The sequence below is a fragment of the Olea europaea genome, unplaced genomic scaffold, assembly GCF_002742605.1.
Source record: "Olea europaea var. sylvestris unplaced genomic scaffold, O_europaea_v1 scaffold915, whole genome shotgun sequence".
Taxonomy (NCBI): domain Eukaryota; kingdom Viridiplantae; phylum Streptophyta; class Magnoliopsida; order Lamiales; family Oleaceae; genus Olea; species Olea europaea.
This window is the reverse complement of record NW_019267631.1, coordinates 67,103-82,297: the sequence shown is the minus strand read 5'-3', so window position 1 is coordinate 82,297 and position 15,195 is coordinate 67,103. Positions and strand designations below refer to the sequence as shown.

The 15,195-nt window shown below is 33.3% G+C and overlaps 2 protein-coding genes across 4 annotated transcripts; both read right to left on the bottom strand.

The window, feature by feature from the left end:
* Positions 1 to 3,551: 3,551 nt before the first annotated feature.
* On the bottom strand, positions 3,552 to 7,846 carry LOC111392305 (probable amino acid permease 7). Of its 2 annotated transcripts, XM_023017619.1 has the most exons (7): positions 7,621 to 7,846; positions 6,604 to 6,849; positions 5,748 to 5,841; positions 5,172 to 5,386; positions 4,948 to 5,081; positions 4,528 to 4,755; positions 3,552 to 4,309 (listed from the first exon to the last, which is right to left on the bottom strand). In XM_023017619.1, exons 1-7 carry the CDS (start codon positions 7,709 to 7,711, stop codon positions 3,914 to 3,916), a joined length of 1,404 nt encoding a protein of 467 aa, XP_022873387.1. In that variant the 5' UTR covers positions 7,712 to 7,846; the 3' UTR covers positions 3,552 to 3,913. The 2 variants fall into 2 exon arrangements, with proteins under 2 accessions (XP_022873387.1, XP_022873386.1); XM_023017618.1 differs by lacking the exon at positions 7,621 to 7,846 and having other exon boundaries at positions 6,604 to 7,158.
* A 1,091-nt stretch (positions 7,847 to 8,937) lies between these two features.
* LOC111392290 (probable galactinol--sucrose galactosyltransferase 1) lies at positions 8,938 to 14,459 on the bottom strand. Of its 2 annotated transcripts, XM_023017602.1 has the most exons (14): positions 14,176 to 14,459; positions 12,886 to 13,151; positions 12,701 to 12,791; positions 12,072 to 12,120; positions 11,876 to 11,967; positions 11,517 to 11,624; positions 11,286 to 11,420; positions 10,786 to 11,196; positions 10,516 to 10,657; positions 10,314 to 10,381; positions 10,090 to 10,224; positions 9,727 to 9,944; positions 9,140 to 9,565; positions 8,938 to 9,103 (listed from the first exon to the last, which is right to left on the bottom strand). In XM_023017602.1, exons 1-13 carry the CDS (start codon positions 14,361 to 14,363, stop codon positions 9,189 to 9,191), a joined length of 2,280 nt encoding a protein of 759 aa, XP_022873370.1. In that variant the 5' UTR covers positions 14,364 to 14,459; the 3' UTR covers positions 8,938 to 9,103; positions 9,140 to 9,188. The 2 variants fall into 2 exon arrangements, with proteins under 2 accessions (XP_022873370.1, XP_022873369.1); XM_023017601.1 differs by having other exon boundaries at positions 8,938 to 9,565.
* Between the last annotated feature and the right edge of the window lie 736 nt (positions 14,460 to 15,195).

Here is a 15,195-nt window from a genome sequence, read left to right as displayed (position 1 = left end):
AGACCTCCGTAATTACGGAAGCTCAAGCACACATGAGCCTCCATATTATGGAGGTTTTATCTCCATGAAACCTCCATAAAGCCTCTGTATTATGGGGGCTTTGCTCCATAATATGGAGGCCTTGCCTCTATAATATTTTTTTTTATTTTTTTAACATATTTTAAAATTATTATTTTTAAATGTTGTTGGCATAATGCGTGTGTGGAAGAATATTTGTCAGTCAGCATAACAAAATTTTTCACAAAATGCAAAAAATAAAAATGCATAATAAATCTTCTTATTACACTAATAAAATTACAATAAAATTTTTTTTTTTACAAATAACATAAAAAATTATTTTTATTTTCAACAAAAAACAGATTTAAAAATTAACAATTTCATAACCACTTTTTTTTAAAAAAAATTTCGAAAATACAATTATAAAATAAAAAATAATTAAATTTTTGTTAATTTTATAATATAATATATTATGGAGGCTTATACTTGAGCCTCCATAATTGTGGAGGCATCAACATGATTCCTCCAGATGCCTCCATAATTATGGAGGCTACGGAGGCTCATGTCTTGAACTTCCATTATTATTTTACTAAAAAAAAAAAAATCATAAAAACATATTACTCTATAAAAATTAATTTTAAAAATTATATTTAATAAATTATATTATTTTGAAGCACAATCTAACATATTAAGATTAGAATCATTTCATGATAAAAACAAAATGATAATAAAACTCATTTCTTGAAAAATAAATATATTCATTTGTTAATAAATAAAAACATTATTTTTATATATGTACGTAAAAGGTATATAGTAACTATTTGGATGACCAAAAAATAATATCAATCAACATGTTTACGAACCGTTTAAATAAAAATTAATTGAGGGGGTTAATTCAAGAGCAAAAGTGCGAATTCCATAAATATATGTAAAAAAAAAAATTCGTTTAAAGTTATTTAAAAGTAAAAAAAAAAATTATAATTATAAAAATTACTTGTAACTTAACAATATATTAACTTAAAAATTTGGAGTAAATATTTAAATATATTTTATTTTTAAAATTAAGTATTAACTTATATGTTAAATAGATGATTTATAAATAAAATATCGTTTAAATAAAAAAAATATATCAAAGGAATCTCTCCATATTTATTATGGAGACTTGATCTCTCCATGAGATCAAGCCTCCGTATCACGGAGGATTTTCCTTCGTAATACGGAGGCTTGATATCCTCCGTGATACGGAGGATTTTCCTTCGTAATACGAAGACTTGTTATAAAAGATCAAGTCTCTTGTTATGGAGGGATCAAGCCTCCGTATTACGGAGGATTGAGACTTCCAAGCATGGAGACTAATTTTTTTCTTTGAATTTGTTTATTAGTAATATTTTTATTTGTTGATATTTTTTGCTATCACTATTTTATTTCTAACAATCACTTTTATGTAAGAAATTATTAATAAATAAAAATACAGACAAAAAATATTTGTAAAATGTAAAAAGTTACTTATAAGTAAAAAATTTACAATTTTGACGCTAATAAAAATATAATAAATACAAAACTCGTGCAACGCACGTGTCAAAGACTAGTATGATATAAAAGTTGTTGATTTGCAATAAAAATAAAAATCAACTTCATTTATTTAACACAAAAGCAATAACATAAAATAACATGATGACTTTAGGATCGTTCCAATACAACATAATTAATAATACAATGACTAAAAAATGTAATAAATCATTTGGTGCATCCTATAATTGCAAAATAATAAGGCCACATCATTTGGACAAGAGTTGACATCCCTATTTTGTAAAACATTGAATCAATCTTCAATACCTCTCTAACTTTATCATACAAGTTCACGTAAGAAATTATTTTCAAAGACAAGATTATACGTTGTTTTCTTCTTGCCATTATCTGCATATTTTCATTTTCAAGCACCTACAACTAACTGCTTATATTCAACTGGATAACAATCTGAATTTATAACATATCGGTGTTGATAACTGCAACTCAATATAAAAATTTAAAATTTCATCAAACAACAAACTTCATACAGTATTGATAATGAAATGTATGTCGTTTGCATTATAGAAAAGATATATAAGTCGTTCTGCACAGGAAAAAAAATGAAAAATTTACATGTATTTACCAACATATATTTCACTTAAAAAATAAGTAGTAGTAAGAATAGATTGGAAAACAACCCATATCAAAACTCTAATGAAATGATAAACGAATTCAAAGCTATTATTGACAAATGAACTCCATATATACAAATCACAACAACATGAAAAAATGAATTTGAAAAATTGAAAAAGAAAGTAACCCAAATATTGAAATTTAAAACTACATTCTCTTCTTCTCTAAATGCCTAACAAGAATGTTGTAAGTTTTGATTACTCAATTCAACCAAACGAGTGTTTAAGGGAATGGCAATGATAAATTTTAGGGTTTCACGAATGGGAGAATATGATAAGAAAATGAGAATAATTACATAGAAATGTCGTATCGACTGTGGAAGAAGGGAAGTCAAAATTGAATTAAGACCAATTAGAAATTGAAAGGAGAATTATGGGCATTATGTCTTTTTAAATACAAGGACGTTTTAGTAATTTACAAATTGTACTTTCCCGTTCTTTGGTTGTTAACATCTCTCTCTCTCTCGTTTAACATTCTTTTCAAACTTTACGAAACATCTACTTTTCGTGCACTCGATCTAACCTCACGTTCACTCAATTACCTAACCTTCCATCTAGACGAAATTCTTAGAACACTGTTTTTAACGAAGATACGTAATTCTAGTGCGACACATCGAGCATAGCATAAGAGAAATCGCAAATAAAATAAATGAATTCATAAAAACATTAACTTCACACATCATTGATTTAAAAAAATAAGTTGCTATACATATCTATAGTATATTAAATATCACATCAAGTGAATCATTTTTTGAACAATTATATCTTACTATATAATTCAATTATTTCAATAATACCTTACTCTTTATTTTTTAATATATATTTAATTATTTCAATAATACCATACTTTTCGTTTTTCAATGTATATTTAATTTATTAATCATTTCAACCATTTGAACAATATTATCATTAATTAATTTGCCAACTATTTAATTATAGTAAATGTACATTTTTCAATACGTATTTAATTTATTTAACCATATTCAACAGTTTCATTAAGTTTTCATTTTTCAATATGTATTTGATTTACTTAATCATTTTAATGATGTTATATGAATTATTTTGTCAATTATTTAGTTATAATCAATGTACATTTAACAAATTCATTCTATTTGATTGGATAATAAATTAAATTCCTTAAAAAAAAAATTAGAATTAAAGATCAATATTTTAGAGTTTTCTTCAAATTGATTTATTCAATAAATGTTAAGACATAGATAAGGTAAATGCCCCGGGGGAGGGGTCATAACGCATATCTATAATAAACATTTTCAATTGATATATTCATTCTATTTGTGTTAATTGTTTTTTATATTCATATCTTCAAACATTATTTTTATAGCACATTTAAAATATTTCAGAATAACGTGCATTGCATGTTCAATTATTACTAATTTAAATTAATGATATCGTTATAGTCTCTGTTGCAGATCTCCTATGGATCATGCACGTCCTGCTGAAAGTAGCTAGGCCAGTCATTTCGATGCTCCCTTCGATCTTCACATCGCCACACTTCAACTTACTGGTGGCTCTGCCCTAGTACCCTTCTGCCACCACCAATCTTCCACCAGAAAATTATCGATAAACACATGCTAAGGTGGACTACCATAACAACTCATTTGCTGCATGCTCATCAGTCATCACCACAAAAACTTTCATTTTGACATTGAGCAATTAGGATTGATCCAACAATCAGAATGTCCATTAAGTGCTTTTTAGCTGAATCTAGCTGTTATTAGACCTTTGATTGAACCAACAAAGGCAAATAGTATCACAACCAATGTAACAAAACAAAATATTCGAAGAATAATCGACTTTTTTGTCTGAGGCCCAATATTTTTCTGCACCAAGTACATTTCCACTGGGAAATATACAACAATAGGCCAGAAGTTTATTGCTCCTGCCACACCGACAACTTGGTTGAAGTACGGGAAAAGTATGGCAAAACCAGTGGTGAATGCAACATAAGCAGTTCGGAAACACAACCTTAGAAGATTTAGCCTCAAACCCGGTATTGATTTTGGATTGTAATCTTTGTGCAATGTTTGACAGTTGGGAAACTTCTTAACAATCCATCTTTCAGTAATTGCAAAAAGTGGTTGACTGAATACCTAAAAATGCATATTCCGAAGAAAGGATAAAGCATCACACACATATGGAATTTATGAAGAAACTTATCTTGATAATAATGCTATCTTATTCTCGAAATAAGTAACTTAGTTTTTTCCAACTTCTACCAATAAAAACCTTATTTATTTTCTTTTAAGTAAACCTTTTGGCTTTTGAGCTTATCAACACACACTTGAATTCTAGGAAGAAAGACAAATACCTGATATCCTCCAACAAGATGAAGAACGACACAAGCATTAGCAAAGTCAACGAGCCAATATGGCTCGTAAAAACCAAATCCTGTCAAAAGGTTCCCAGGAGTTGAATTCCCAAAAGCTGCATACCCAAGACCTCCACAACAGAGGTTGAAGAATGTTGTAATGCAGACTGCCATAATAGATGCCTTCTTCATGGTGACTTTTTCCGGTGGATTTGACCTTAGAGTATCCTGCAAGTATTATAAAGTTTAGACGTTCTTTATCAAATCTACGCTATTGTTTAATGTTGCTTTAGTAAGGTGGATTCCATAGCACTAGATTGTATTAAGAAAGAAAAAGAACTAAAATTTTGTTTGTTGTAGTTTTCTAGTACGATGTAATATTGTATACTAAACATTGTTCTCAGAAGTAAATTTCCTGACCTGTATCTCTAGGAAAATAACAGAGAATGGGAAAGCAAAGGCTATGTCCCCAAGCGCTTGAGAAACTGCCCATACTTTTTTAGCAGGAGTCGAAGTAGGCACTCCTCCAATGCTACCTTTTATCTCTCCATTTTCTATAAATTAAGGTTAAGTGGTCCAAAAACTTTTAAGAACTTTGCACATTTTATCAAGTTGAAGTTATATTTTTCATATTCTTGACCTACCTATTACTTTTGCCAAGCCAAGTGCAGATCCAATAGTAGCGTATGTAAAGGACATGATTGCCGCAATGACAGAGAGCCATTCAGTATTTCGAAAATTAGGTATTTGAGATACGAGGGCTTGGATAATTCCAAATATGAGCATGTAGTAAGTAACCCTGTATGTACAAGCAGCTTCATGCCCTTCATTATGGTAACAGTTTGATCTCTGAATTGCTCTGCATCAACCGAAACAATAACCACAAAATGAGGATTTAAAGTCTTCTGAATCGAAAATTAAGAACTATAGATAACCACATATTAATGACAACGTTGATGCAAAACATGATAGAACATATAAGTCACATCATAAAAACAATAAACTACGCCTTTTTCATAGTAAATTTGAGGAGGTTAGCTACATGAAACCTTCTTTGCCATTCCGCCCGGTTCATGTTAGATATAAAGCAATTACCTCCTTAGAAACTGGAGCGTGCCATATAAGAATATTCCTTGTGATCTCTCCTCTCTTTAACTTTTATTGAAATCATGTCTCATCATGAGAGAGAGAGAGAAGAAAGGAAGTACTTGTCAACATACCTCATGCTAATGGAGGATGTAATCGTGTACACGATACCTAGCTTGATGAAATTTATTCGCACAATAATGCCACATACCCAAGCATTCTTTTTTCCTGACAAGAAAAGGGGAAGATTAACGATAAAATCTACTCTAAATTTGTTTAAAGAAAAAATTGAATTTCTCTACAAGACAAATTAATGCACTTCTACTATTTGAGCATGTATGTAGGCAAATAAATAAGAGCTGGAGGAAACATAATGCATCTCGACCTTGTAGAATTCGATGTCACCATCTTTTGAGTTCGAATGTCACTTAACATAGTGCAGACTCCAGTCAGACCACTGGCTAGTGCAGACTCCAGTCAGACCACTGGCTGAAGTTTACTTTATTCTTTTCATTAAACCGAAAAATCCACGTTGCTTTAAAACAAATAGCACTAGGAGCAGTAAATAGAGCTTATTTATGGCATTCAAGCAAAAGTATATTTCCATGTTAATTCCAACAACAATAGTTTATTATCGAACCAGAAAAAATTATCAATGCTTAGCATCCGAGTAAAACTTCATTTCTGAGATGCTAGCTTTCTTACAATTCCACTGAAATTAACTGCTATCTAATCTAGTATAAGTGCAACTTGGAAGGAAGATATAATATAAGCTGATAAAAATGACCCTTAAGAACTTCTTTATTACTAAAAAAAAAAAAAAAAAAAGTTACCCAAGATGTTTGAAAACAGATCTTAAAAATACTTACTTTTTTTAAGAATGCTCCATGTATTAAAATTAACAGATACAGAATTTTAGGATTCTATGAACGGAAAAAGAAAAGAAAATGCATAGGACGTTGTTCACATTCCTCTGAAAAAACATCTTACCTAGAATTGTCCGAACAGCGTCTAAGTAGGAACCATTTCTTGCAGAACCACAGGCGGGATTGGGTGATTTGTAGCACTCTTTGAGAAACATTGCAGAAGTAAGGGTGACGGATGCAAATGCAATCATGGTAATTGGAGCTGCAATCCACCCGAGCTGTGATATGCTCCATGCTAAAGAAAGTACTCCAGAACCTATTACTGCTGTTATTATATGTGCCAAAGCCGTCCACACATTCCCTGATTTTTCTGATGGAGGATCACACATATTCAATAATACAACTAACAGACTAAGCCAAACTAATAATATATCTACGATCAAAAGAATCCCTTTTCTCCACTCCATTTGTTCTTCCCATCACTATAAACAACAAAACTAAGCTCTATTCCCCAACATATTTGCATTCGGTTACATGAACCAATTTTCTCGATTCCATTCCACTGTCTACGTACTCAATAATACTTCTATTGATATTATTATAAAGTATGGTCCACTTTCAAACGTCAAGGGCGAATAATTGAATCAACTACAATCTTTTTAGATTCCCAATTTATACTCTGTGGAAAGTATAGTTGCATCATTAACCAGAACAAACGAACCAGATTGCAAGTTAACAAAAGGGAAAGTTAAACAAATGCTACCGGGTTACATCAATCATATTCTAATGAACTTAATGACATATTAAACTTCTCAAGTTGATGTTGCTTCAGCGTGAAAAAGGGACCCGATTGATTAAAGTTTAAGCAAAGGGCTGAAAAGAAGAAAAAGTTGATAAAGATAAGCACAATATACAAGTCAATGAAGCAACTTTCTGGTAAAACAGGCCCACAAATTTAAAAAGAAAAAAGCATAAGAATGATCGGAATGAGCACTTTTTTCCCACCAACAGTTGTAACCTTTAAAATGGAAACACTATCTGATTGGTTTTGATGATATAATATTGACAGGAATTTGATAAATGGCGATTAATCTACACTAAATAAATAGATGAGTGATGAATATCTAAACAAAAAGCGCACCGTTTTTGAAGGGTTCATCGTTATCAGAAAAACTTGAATCCGACTCCGAGAGTGGAGTCTGCAAATCATCTCCGCCTGTTTTCGCCGCCATAGACACAGAGGTTTCAAAATTATATACTAGTCTCGCCCGTCATATTTTTTGGTTAACGGCCAATAAGGATTTTGATTTTGAAGCCATTAACGTTAAGGTATAATATTCTTTCTCATGAAATTTAAAGCTGTAATGGATGGGATGGCGAGGAAAATGACTTCGTGCGCTATCCACCACTAGGATATTGAAAACGTGCACGTTAGGTATTAATAAGGATTAATTACACAATTAGAAAATTATGTGAATGAATAGGAATTTTAAACATTAGGTTTGACTTTAATTATGCCATTTTTCTGTTAATGTGTATATAATTTTCTATAATTTTTTTTATGCCTATGTATTTCTTCATTTTATATTTATCCCTTCCCCCATTAAATCTCATTTTTCAAACCACTACCGTTTTGCTAGAGTATTATCCTCAACGGAGTGTGCTATGTGTACATGAAAAATTCTACATAATAGTATCTCCCACTCACATGAGTGGAGCCCACCTGAATATAAATATGCAAGTGGACCCCACCCATATGAGTTGGAAGACACCGTTATGTACAACAAGAATTATCCTAAAGATAATTCATTGTGGGTCAGAAACCTTTAAACGTCCATCCAACAGTTGGAGGACATTTTTACCATGGAGCCCTTCATTTTCAGTCTAAATTTACACACCATGAGGGCTATAAGGGAAAATTTTATTAATAGTTGGTGACTACAACAGTGAAAGTTAAAAGGAGTACACATTAATCGATTCAAAACGTGGATCTCATATTATTAAAAGGTTGAACCCCAATTTTAAGGGTCCCGTCGCCCCTACCCTGGAGTATCGTGAGGGAGGTAAATCGCAGATTATGCCTCCAAGGGTACAGGGTGAAAGGCTGCTTATACATTTGCACTTATCCAAGAGCCAAATCTATATTTTAGGATTCGAACTCTTGACGCAGCAGCCTCAAACAAAGCTAGATTTCTCCATCCTCCCCTTTTACCACTTGAAAATGTGCCCTGGGGCGCGTGGATCTCATATTATTAATTGTATCACATTAAGCCTTTGTTTGGGTCCCTTTTTTCTTTTTTTTTTGAGAAAATATATTTTTAAAGAATGTTTTGACATTATTTCAATCACATATTATTCAATAAAATAATATTACACGAAAATCTAAAACTTTTCCTTATTTTTTAACCACACATTTCACGTCATATGACTATTCAAAAACGCATTTTCTTGGCAAAAATGGGGCTCAAACAAGGGCTATATGTAATTTTTTGAAATTGTAACTTACATCACAGGTTATTGCTATTATTACGGTGTAATTTTACATCACCATACTAGAAACTATAATGAAAAATATGATCAGAATTTGTGACCGAATTACTTGACTAACAGTGACGGACTCCAATCCAATCTATTGCTACACAACAGCAACGGACTCTAATATCCGAGCAGGCCTTTAAATTGCTTAGAAAGTGGATTCATAAAATTTCTTCAAAGCTCAACTGTCAAGTTCCATTGGTACAATTCTTTCTCTGAAACCCTTAAATTCAGGCTGATCAAACCAGACCTTTCTTCATAATCAAACTTCTCTTCTTTCATATCAATCAATATTCTTTCAGGTCTGACTGATGAATAGGCCCCAAACACGCCACAACCGCGAACCCTAATGTTAATAATTCCGGTTTCCGGGGATCCATAGTTTAGTTCTGTAATTGCTCCACCAGAATTGAACATCTTGAGGAGACCTATTGGAGCAAAAGCAGCCCCTTTAGATAACCGTTTGACTGGAACGACTGTGAAGACTTCGTATTCCCGAGCTTGAAGTTGAACCGGCAGGGATTTGTTCTTCGGAAGATGAAGCACATTTCCTGCAATTGGCATCAACAAGAACTCAGTGAACCAAATTGGACAAGTTGCATAGTTGGTACCAGCATTCAATAAGTCTCTCTTAAGGAGAAGTCTTTCGTTCAATTCACTAAGGACGTTCAATGAATCCACAGTATTAGGTGTTAAGCGGAAAAAAACTTACCGCCTCTATGCAAATACACAATAGTATCTCCAGTCCATCCATGCTCAGCAATGTTGGTCAAATAATGAACATCCTTAGCCTGGATGGTGCAGGACACTGCACCGGGCTGTTCATTGTGGACGAGATTCTTCGTATTAACTCGACACCATGCAGCTCCTTGGCAATTAAACACCCCAAGAACTCCGGTGAAGTCATTCATATTCCAAATTTTCAGAAGGCTGCAACAAAATCAATAAGTTGTTATTATTAGACAGCCAAAAATGCTCAGTATAATGAACTTAATACTGTCCGCTGCTTTCCTGTCTTGTCTATCAAACAAGACAAGGGAGTTTCAAGAATGCTTAAGATCTTTCTATGTCATACCTTTTCCCATCTCTGGTAGGATCAGAAAACAAGCAATCTCTAGTTGGTCTTCCAGGAAGTTTGGCCCTCAACGTGGAACCATCGGGGAGTACAAGTTTCTTCAAGACGATGAAATCATGGTGCCCGGGTTTGTCACTGCATGATATACGGTTTTATAATTTGCAAACAGTGTAGTGTGACCAAATGTCCTGCCACAAATATGAATTTGAATCACAAAAGAGCACCTGACATAGATTGAACAGCCTCCAATGGCACGAGCTGCTCCATGGTACTCAGCCATAGGGTGCAAGCTCTGCAAGAAGAAAGCAATTCTTAAGTTGACATTTAATAACTTAGAATTGTGAACAAATATTTCAGTCACACAGAATGAAGAATTATTGGCTAGATTTTAGAGAGAGGAAATTGAAAATAAAAAGGCAGATTCACATGAAACATGTCCCAGTCAGGCTGCATAAACTCGCCAATGAAAATGGTGTTGTAAGCAACTGATGCGATATGGATCGTGTGTGATGCTGGATCTCTTGGAAAGAAATCGTCGGACGCCCTAATAACAGCAGCTTGCTTTGCACTGCCACAATCAAGTTAAAGATATCTAGAATTAAATGGATCAGAAACTTAGTATTACGAAGCCACAAGATTTTTAATTGCATATTTGGTACGCAATAACATAAGCGGGGACGTGGAAGGATTCTCTACCTGTACAAGGCATCTGTGCTGTGACTCATACAAGAAATAATTTCATTACTTGGGAAGTTCTTAGAGATGGACGTCTCTAATGCTTCATGGTATTTCCTTGCAAGTTTCACTCTTCCACCATTGCCCGCTCCTAGAGTTTCTAGTATGCTTTGATTATCTACTTTAACCCCGTCTACGCCAACAGAAGCTAGGTAAGAGTGCAGGTCATTGTAGAAGGCGTAAACTTTCTCTGGGTTCACAAGGCCAACCCGATTTTTCATAATGCTCCTTAAGACGAAACAAATGCCATTGGACTCAACCCCAGGGGATGGAATGGGGTTTACTATCGTGGGTTCATACTGTTCCATTTCAGCTACGCCGGGCATAACGCCTCCCCAGTACCCCACTATTGCATGCCACACATAAACGTACCTACAAAATCAAGAAAAAAAACGTAACAAGTGCCAAGCATAAATTAATTCAACAAGAATAATCTAAAATTTTACTTATAAATGCTTTACTTCAAAGAAAATTGTTCTTTGATCTCAGTAACAATTTGGCGAAATCCTATTGACTGATCATCCACCTCGGAACTCTCTCCACCATCTTTCTGAAATTTGTGGTTCTCTTTAACATGAATTAACCGATTTGAAAAGCTGGAAACAAAAGAATACTGATTTTCAGCTGCTAATAGGTAAGAGGCAAGGCAAGATGCAAACACATTCCGAATAACATTTTAAATAGATGCTTACTTGGCAGTGTCGTCAAATTTGGCTTCGACACTGGTGGTATCCATACAGACTGATTGCCATCCATCGTCTATAATTACAAACTTTGGCGAAGCTCCGCCTCTCTCCAAACTACAAGAAAACAATACTAGTCATGCTTGTGTTCTACTGCAAATTGTTAGATTTTAGTAAATTTTGTTTCTCTATTAAGGGGCAGTTTGGCTTTTTCTTCTATTAGGGCTATATGGTTCAGGGCTTTACACTTTACATTATCCTCTTTGTAGTCCTTTCCCATTATTGAATAATAAGATTACATCTGGTTCAACACAAAAGTCCCTCAATACTCGACAAAATTCAAATAAATGGGTAGGAACATTGAATACCTTTCTAATCCTTGTTTCACCCCCTCAGCTGTGACATCAGTATAAAAAGCATCCCATGTGCACCATCCAAACCAATTCATCAAGTCGGGCATCTGACAATGAAGAAGAACAAAGTCATTGGAATGAAAATGTTGAAATGTACTCATAAGACGGTATATCAAAGAAATAGCTTTCTCTAGAACTAATATTTTGGAACCTCCTTTTTGTCACGATGGCAGAATGTCCCCAAATGAGTTTCCAAAGATCTGTTCAGCATCAATAATTCCATTAAACTTAACTTATATTTATGCATGAGGGAAAAAGCAACCATTTTTGTTATAACAAAAAATGATGCAATATCTAATCAAAAGAGCTGGATGTTGACTAGCCTTGCTGCTTAAGAAAAATCAGTGGAACCGCAAAAGTACACTTTTCTTACATTTTTCTGGTTTTGAACCAACTGTCATACTGGACTAAGTGTAAAAGCCTTTTTAGTTAGATCAAAAGAACATAGTAAATTCCAATACTACTAATGAGTAAGGGACCAAGAACTTAATTATGAGATTAATGAGTTTATACCTTACAAATGAATCTAAATAATATATCTACATTCTTGATCCCATAACCTTAAAACATTAACTGTATGATACACACTTCGTCGGGGCGCCCCATACTAACAGCACGCTGTAACCAAACGAAGTGGCAAAAAAAGATTCATGCAATTTATCTCAAATTTATTGTGAATGAACTTAGTTTTTGATTGTCTAATCTCAGAATTCTACGTCAAAGAAATGTTGAATATTGAGATTAGATCAGATATCAAAATGAGGACTGAATTGAACGTACTTCACTGCGTTTGCAATGACATCATAAGGGTCGGACCCAGCAGCCATATAAACCAGATGTTTCCCTTCAAATTCCTGCACCGCAGGATCCCCTGCAAAATGCAACAGAAACTCAACTTTTAATCCATATGACTATATGTTGTTAAGAATTTATAAATTATTATATTTTAAATATTAATGTTGTACCACTTTCCAAGCAAATCTCCAATTCATTGTTGGCATTCCCCTGAAAAACAGCCCTGAAATCCCCCTCAAGAATGGGCAAGAAAACGGTGTAAAACACTGATTGAGATTGGTTTACTCCGTCTTCAGTTTCTTCTACAAAATGATAGGTGTTTGGTACTTCCAACATCAAAAACTGTGTCTCATTAGGTATATCTTTGCCGCATATTCCCATCCACTGTGTCATCCACCACAACTTGAAACGATAAAGACACATAAATCTTAATCCCCTGCAAATCAAGAGCAACTCACATCAACACAAAATTACCGAATCCCACATTGCTAAATTAAGTCTAGATTTTTAAACTTTAACCACTTTCACACACTCCATTTATTATTAGTTTTAATGGCAAGTTCCACCTAATGTGGTTGTAACATTTTCTATTAGAGTTTACTCCCTTTCAAGCTGTAATAGCAGCGGACAATTGAACAGCCGCTATCTTAGGAGGTATCAACAAACATGGTTTTCCCAGTTTAGCAAAAGGGTGATCCTAAGTAAAAAGAAGAAAGAGCTTTTTTCCTGGAAGTATAAGAACTGCTCTGAAACTGCGTGAAATCCCCACAAGCTGAGGGTAAAGTCAATATTAAATTGGTGGTGGCACTTTTTTGGTATTTCACCGCTTACTAATCTAGTATACATAAAGTAGGCCTCCTTCACCGCGACATTAGTGGCTTAACCCTTTGCCCACCTTGTCCCTGCCAGTCAAGCCCAAGTGCCCCACTCATTTCACTCCGTTCTCTGTTTCACTTCTCAAATGTATCAAGGAGTACGACTAAGGCTTATTGCTAAACACAAATTACCAAATTTAATATTGCTAAACTAAGACTTGTTGTAGGTTTATAATTCCATTGGAAGGAAGATCAATCCCTTAAATATGCACTTTACTTATAGCATAACTGTAAATCTCTTATTGAATATAGCATTTAAATGTGACTCTTTTCTCAAGTTTTTAAACTGGGTGGTTCATCAGAGCCTCGTAGAACCTGATTCCAAGTATTGTCGCCACTCTCCACCTCTCTAATGACTTAACTTTTCGACAAAGAAGTTCAAAATCCTTGAAATATTAAAACATTACTTATTCTTTTATTCTATCTACAGATGTTTCACCATTAAACAAATGGCAAAAGTTTTTAATTACTATTTAGGCAACCTCCATTTTTACAAGCCGAGTTAAGTTTAAAGGTGAGCTCTACTAACTTCTCCAAGAACATAAAAACAGACCATTCTTACTAGAAATAAATAAACAAATTTACTTGAGTTTTCCAATAGGAAAAACCAGGCGGCTTCCGATCTGATCAGATTTAACCCCAATGAAAGTCCCATTATGGGTTTCCGCTGGAGTTAACAGAATGTTGTCGTGAATATCAGTGAGAATACAGTTGCTGGAAACACTCAAATTTCCATCGGATAGAAATATATGAGCTTCTTCACCGGCAACCATTTTCTTGTTTTCAAGATTTTTTTTTTTTTTCCCAGAGCACTTGAATATGCTTTCAACTCAAGTAACTGCTGCAAGAATGATTGAATAGATTGTATTTCCATCGTAGAGAAAATTGTGTTAGTATTCACTATTCATAAATATTTACCAAAAAAATAAAAATAATAATAATATTGTCTCAGTCGATTTTTTATTTTGTTCAAGAAGATTCCACTCATGTGAGGGGGTAAAAAAACAAAAATTAATTGTCTTTTTTATTTTTCTGTCTCGTTCCGTGTACGTCTTTGTCCTACGTGTCCGAATTTCCAACATGTTTGACTTTGCTTTACGTGTGTGTGGCGAATTTTAAAAACTGATGGGAATTAAAATTATATTTTTAATAAATTTTGATAAAATTTATGATTGAAAATTTGTATGACCTTTAAGATACGTGATTAAAATTAATGGTAATTTTGATTTATATTAAAATTTTAATTTTAATTTCTATCAAATATGGCTTCAAATAAGTTCAAACGAAAGTATGTGTAATTAAAACGTTAAAAAGAAAAAAAAATTAAAATTAATTCTAAAACATTTTATTGTGTAAATATTTAGTTAAAATTGAGTATATGAAAAGAGAGAGAGAAGGAAAGTGTTTTCAAAAAATGGTTGTGGATACTTTTATTTGTCAAAAATTAAAAATAAATAGATTACTTGTCTAAACTAGCTTTTCATAAAGTTATTTTACAAGAAGCAAAAATTATTACCACACGGGCCCTTAGCATCCATCTTGGCAACCCAAAAAAGAGAGAAGAAAAAAGGATATGAAAAATATCCCCCACTTCCTCGACCCGTC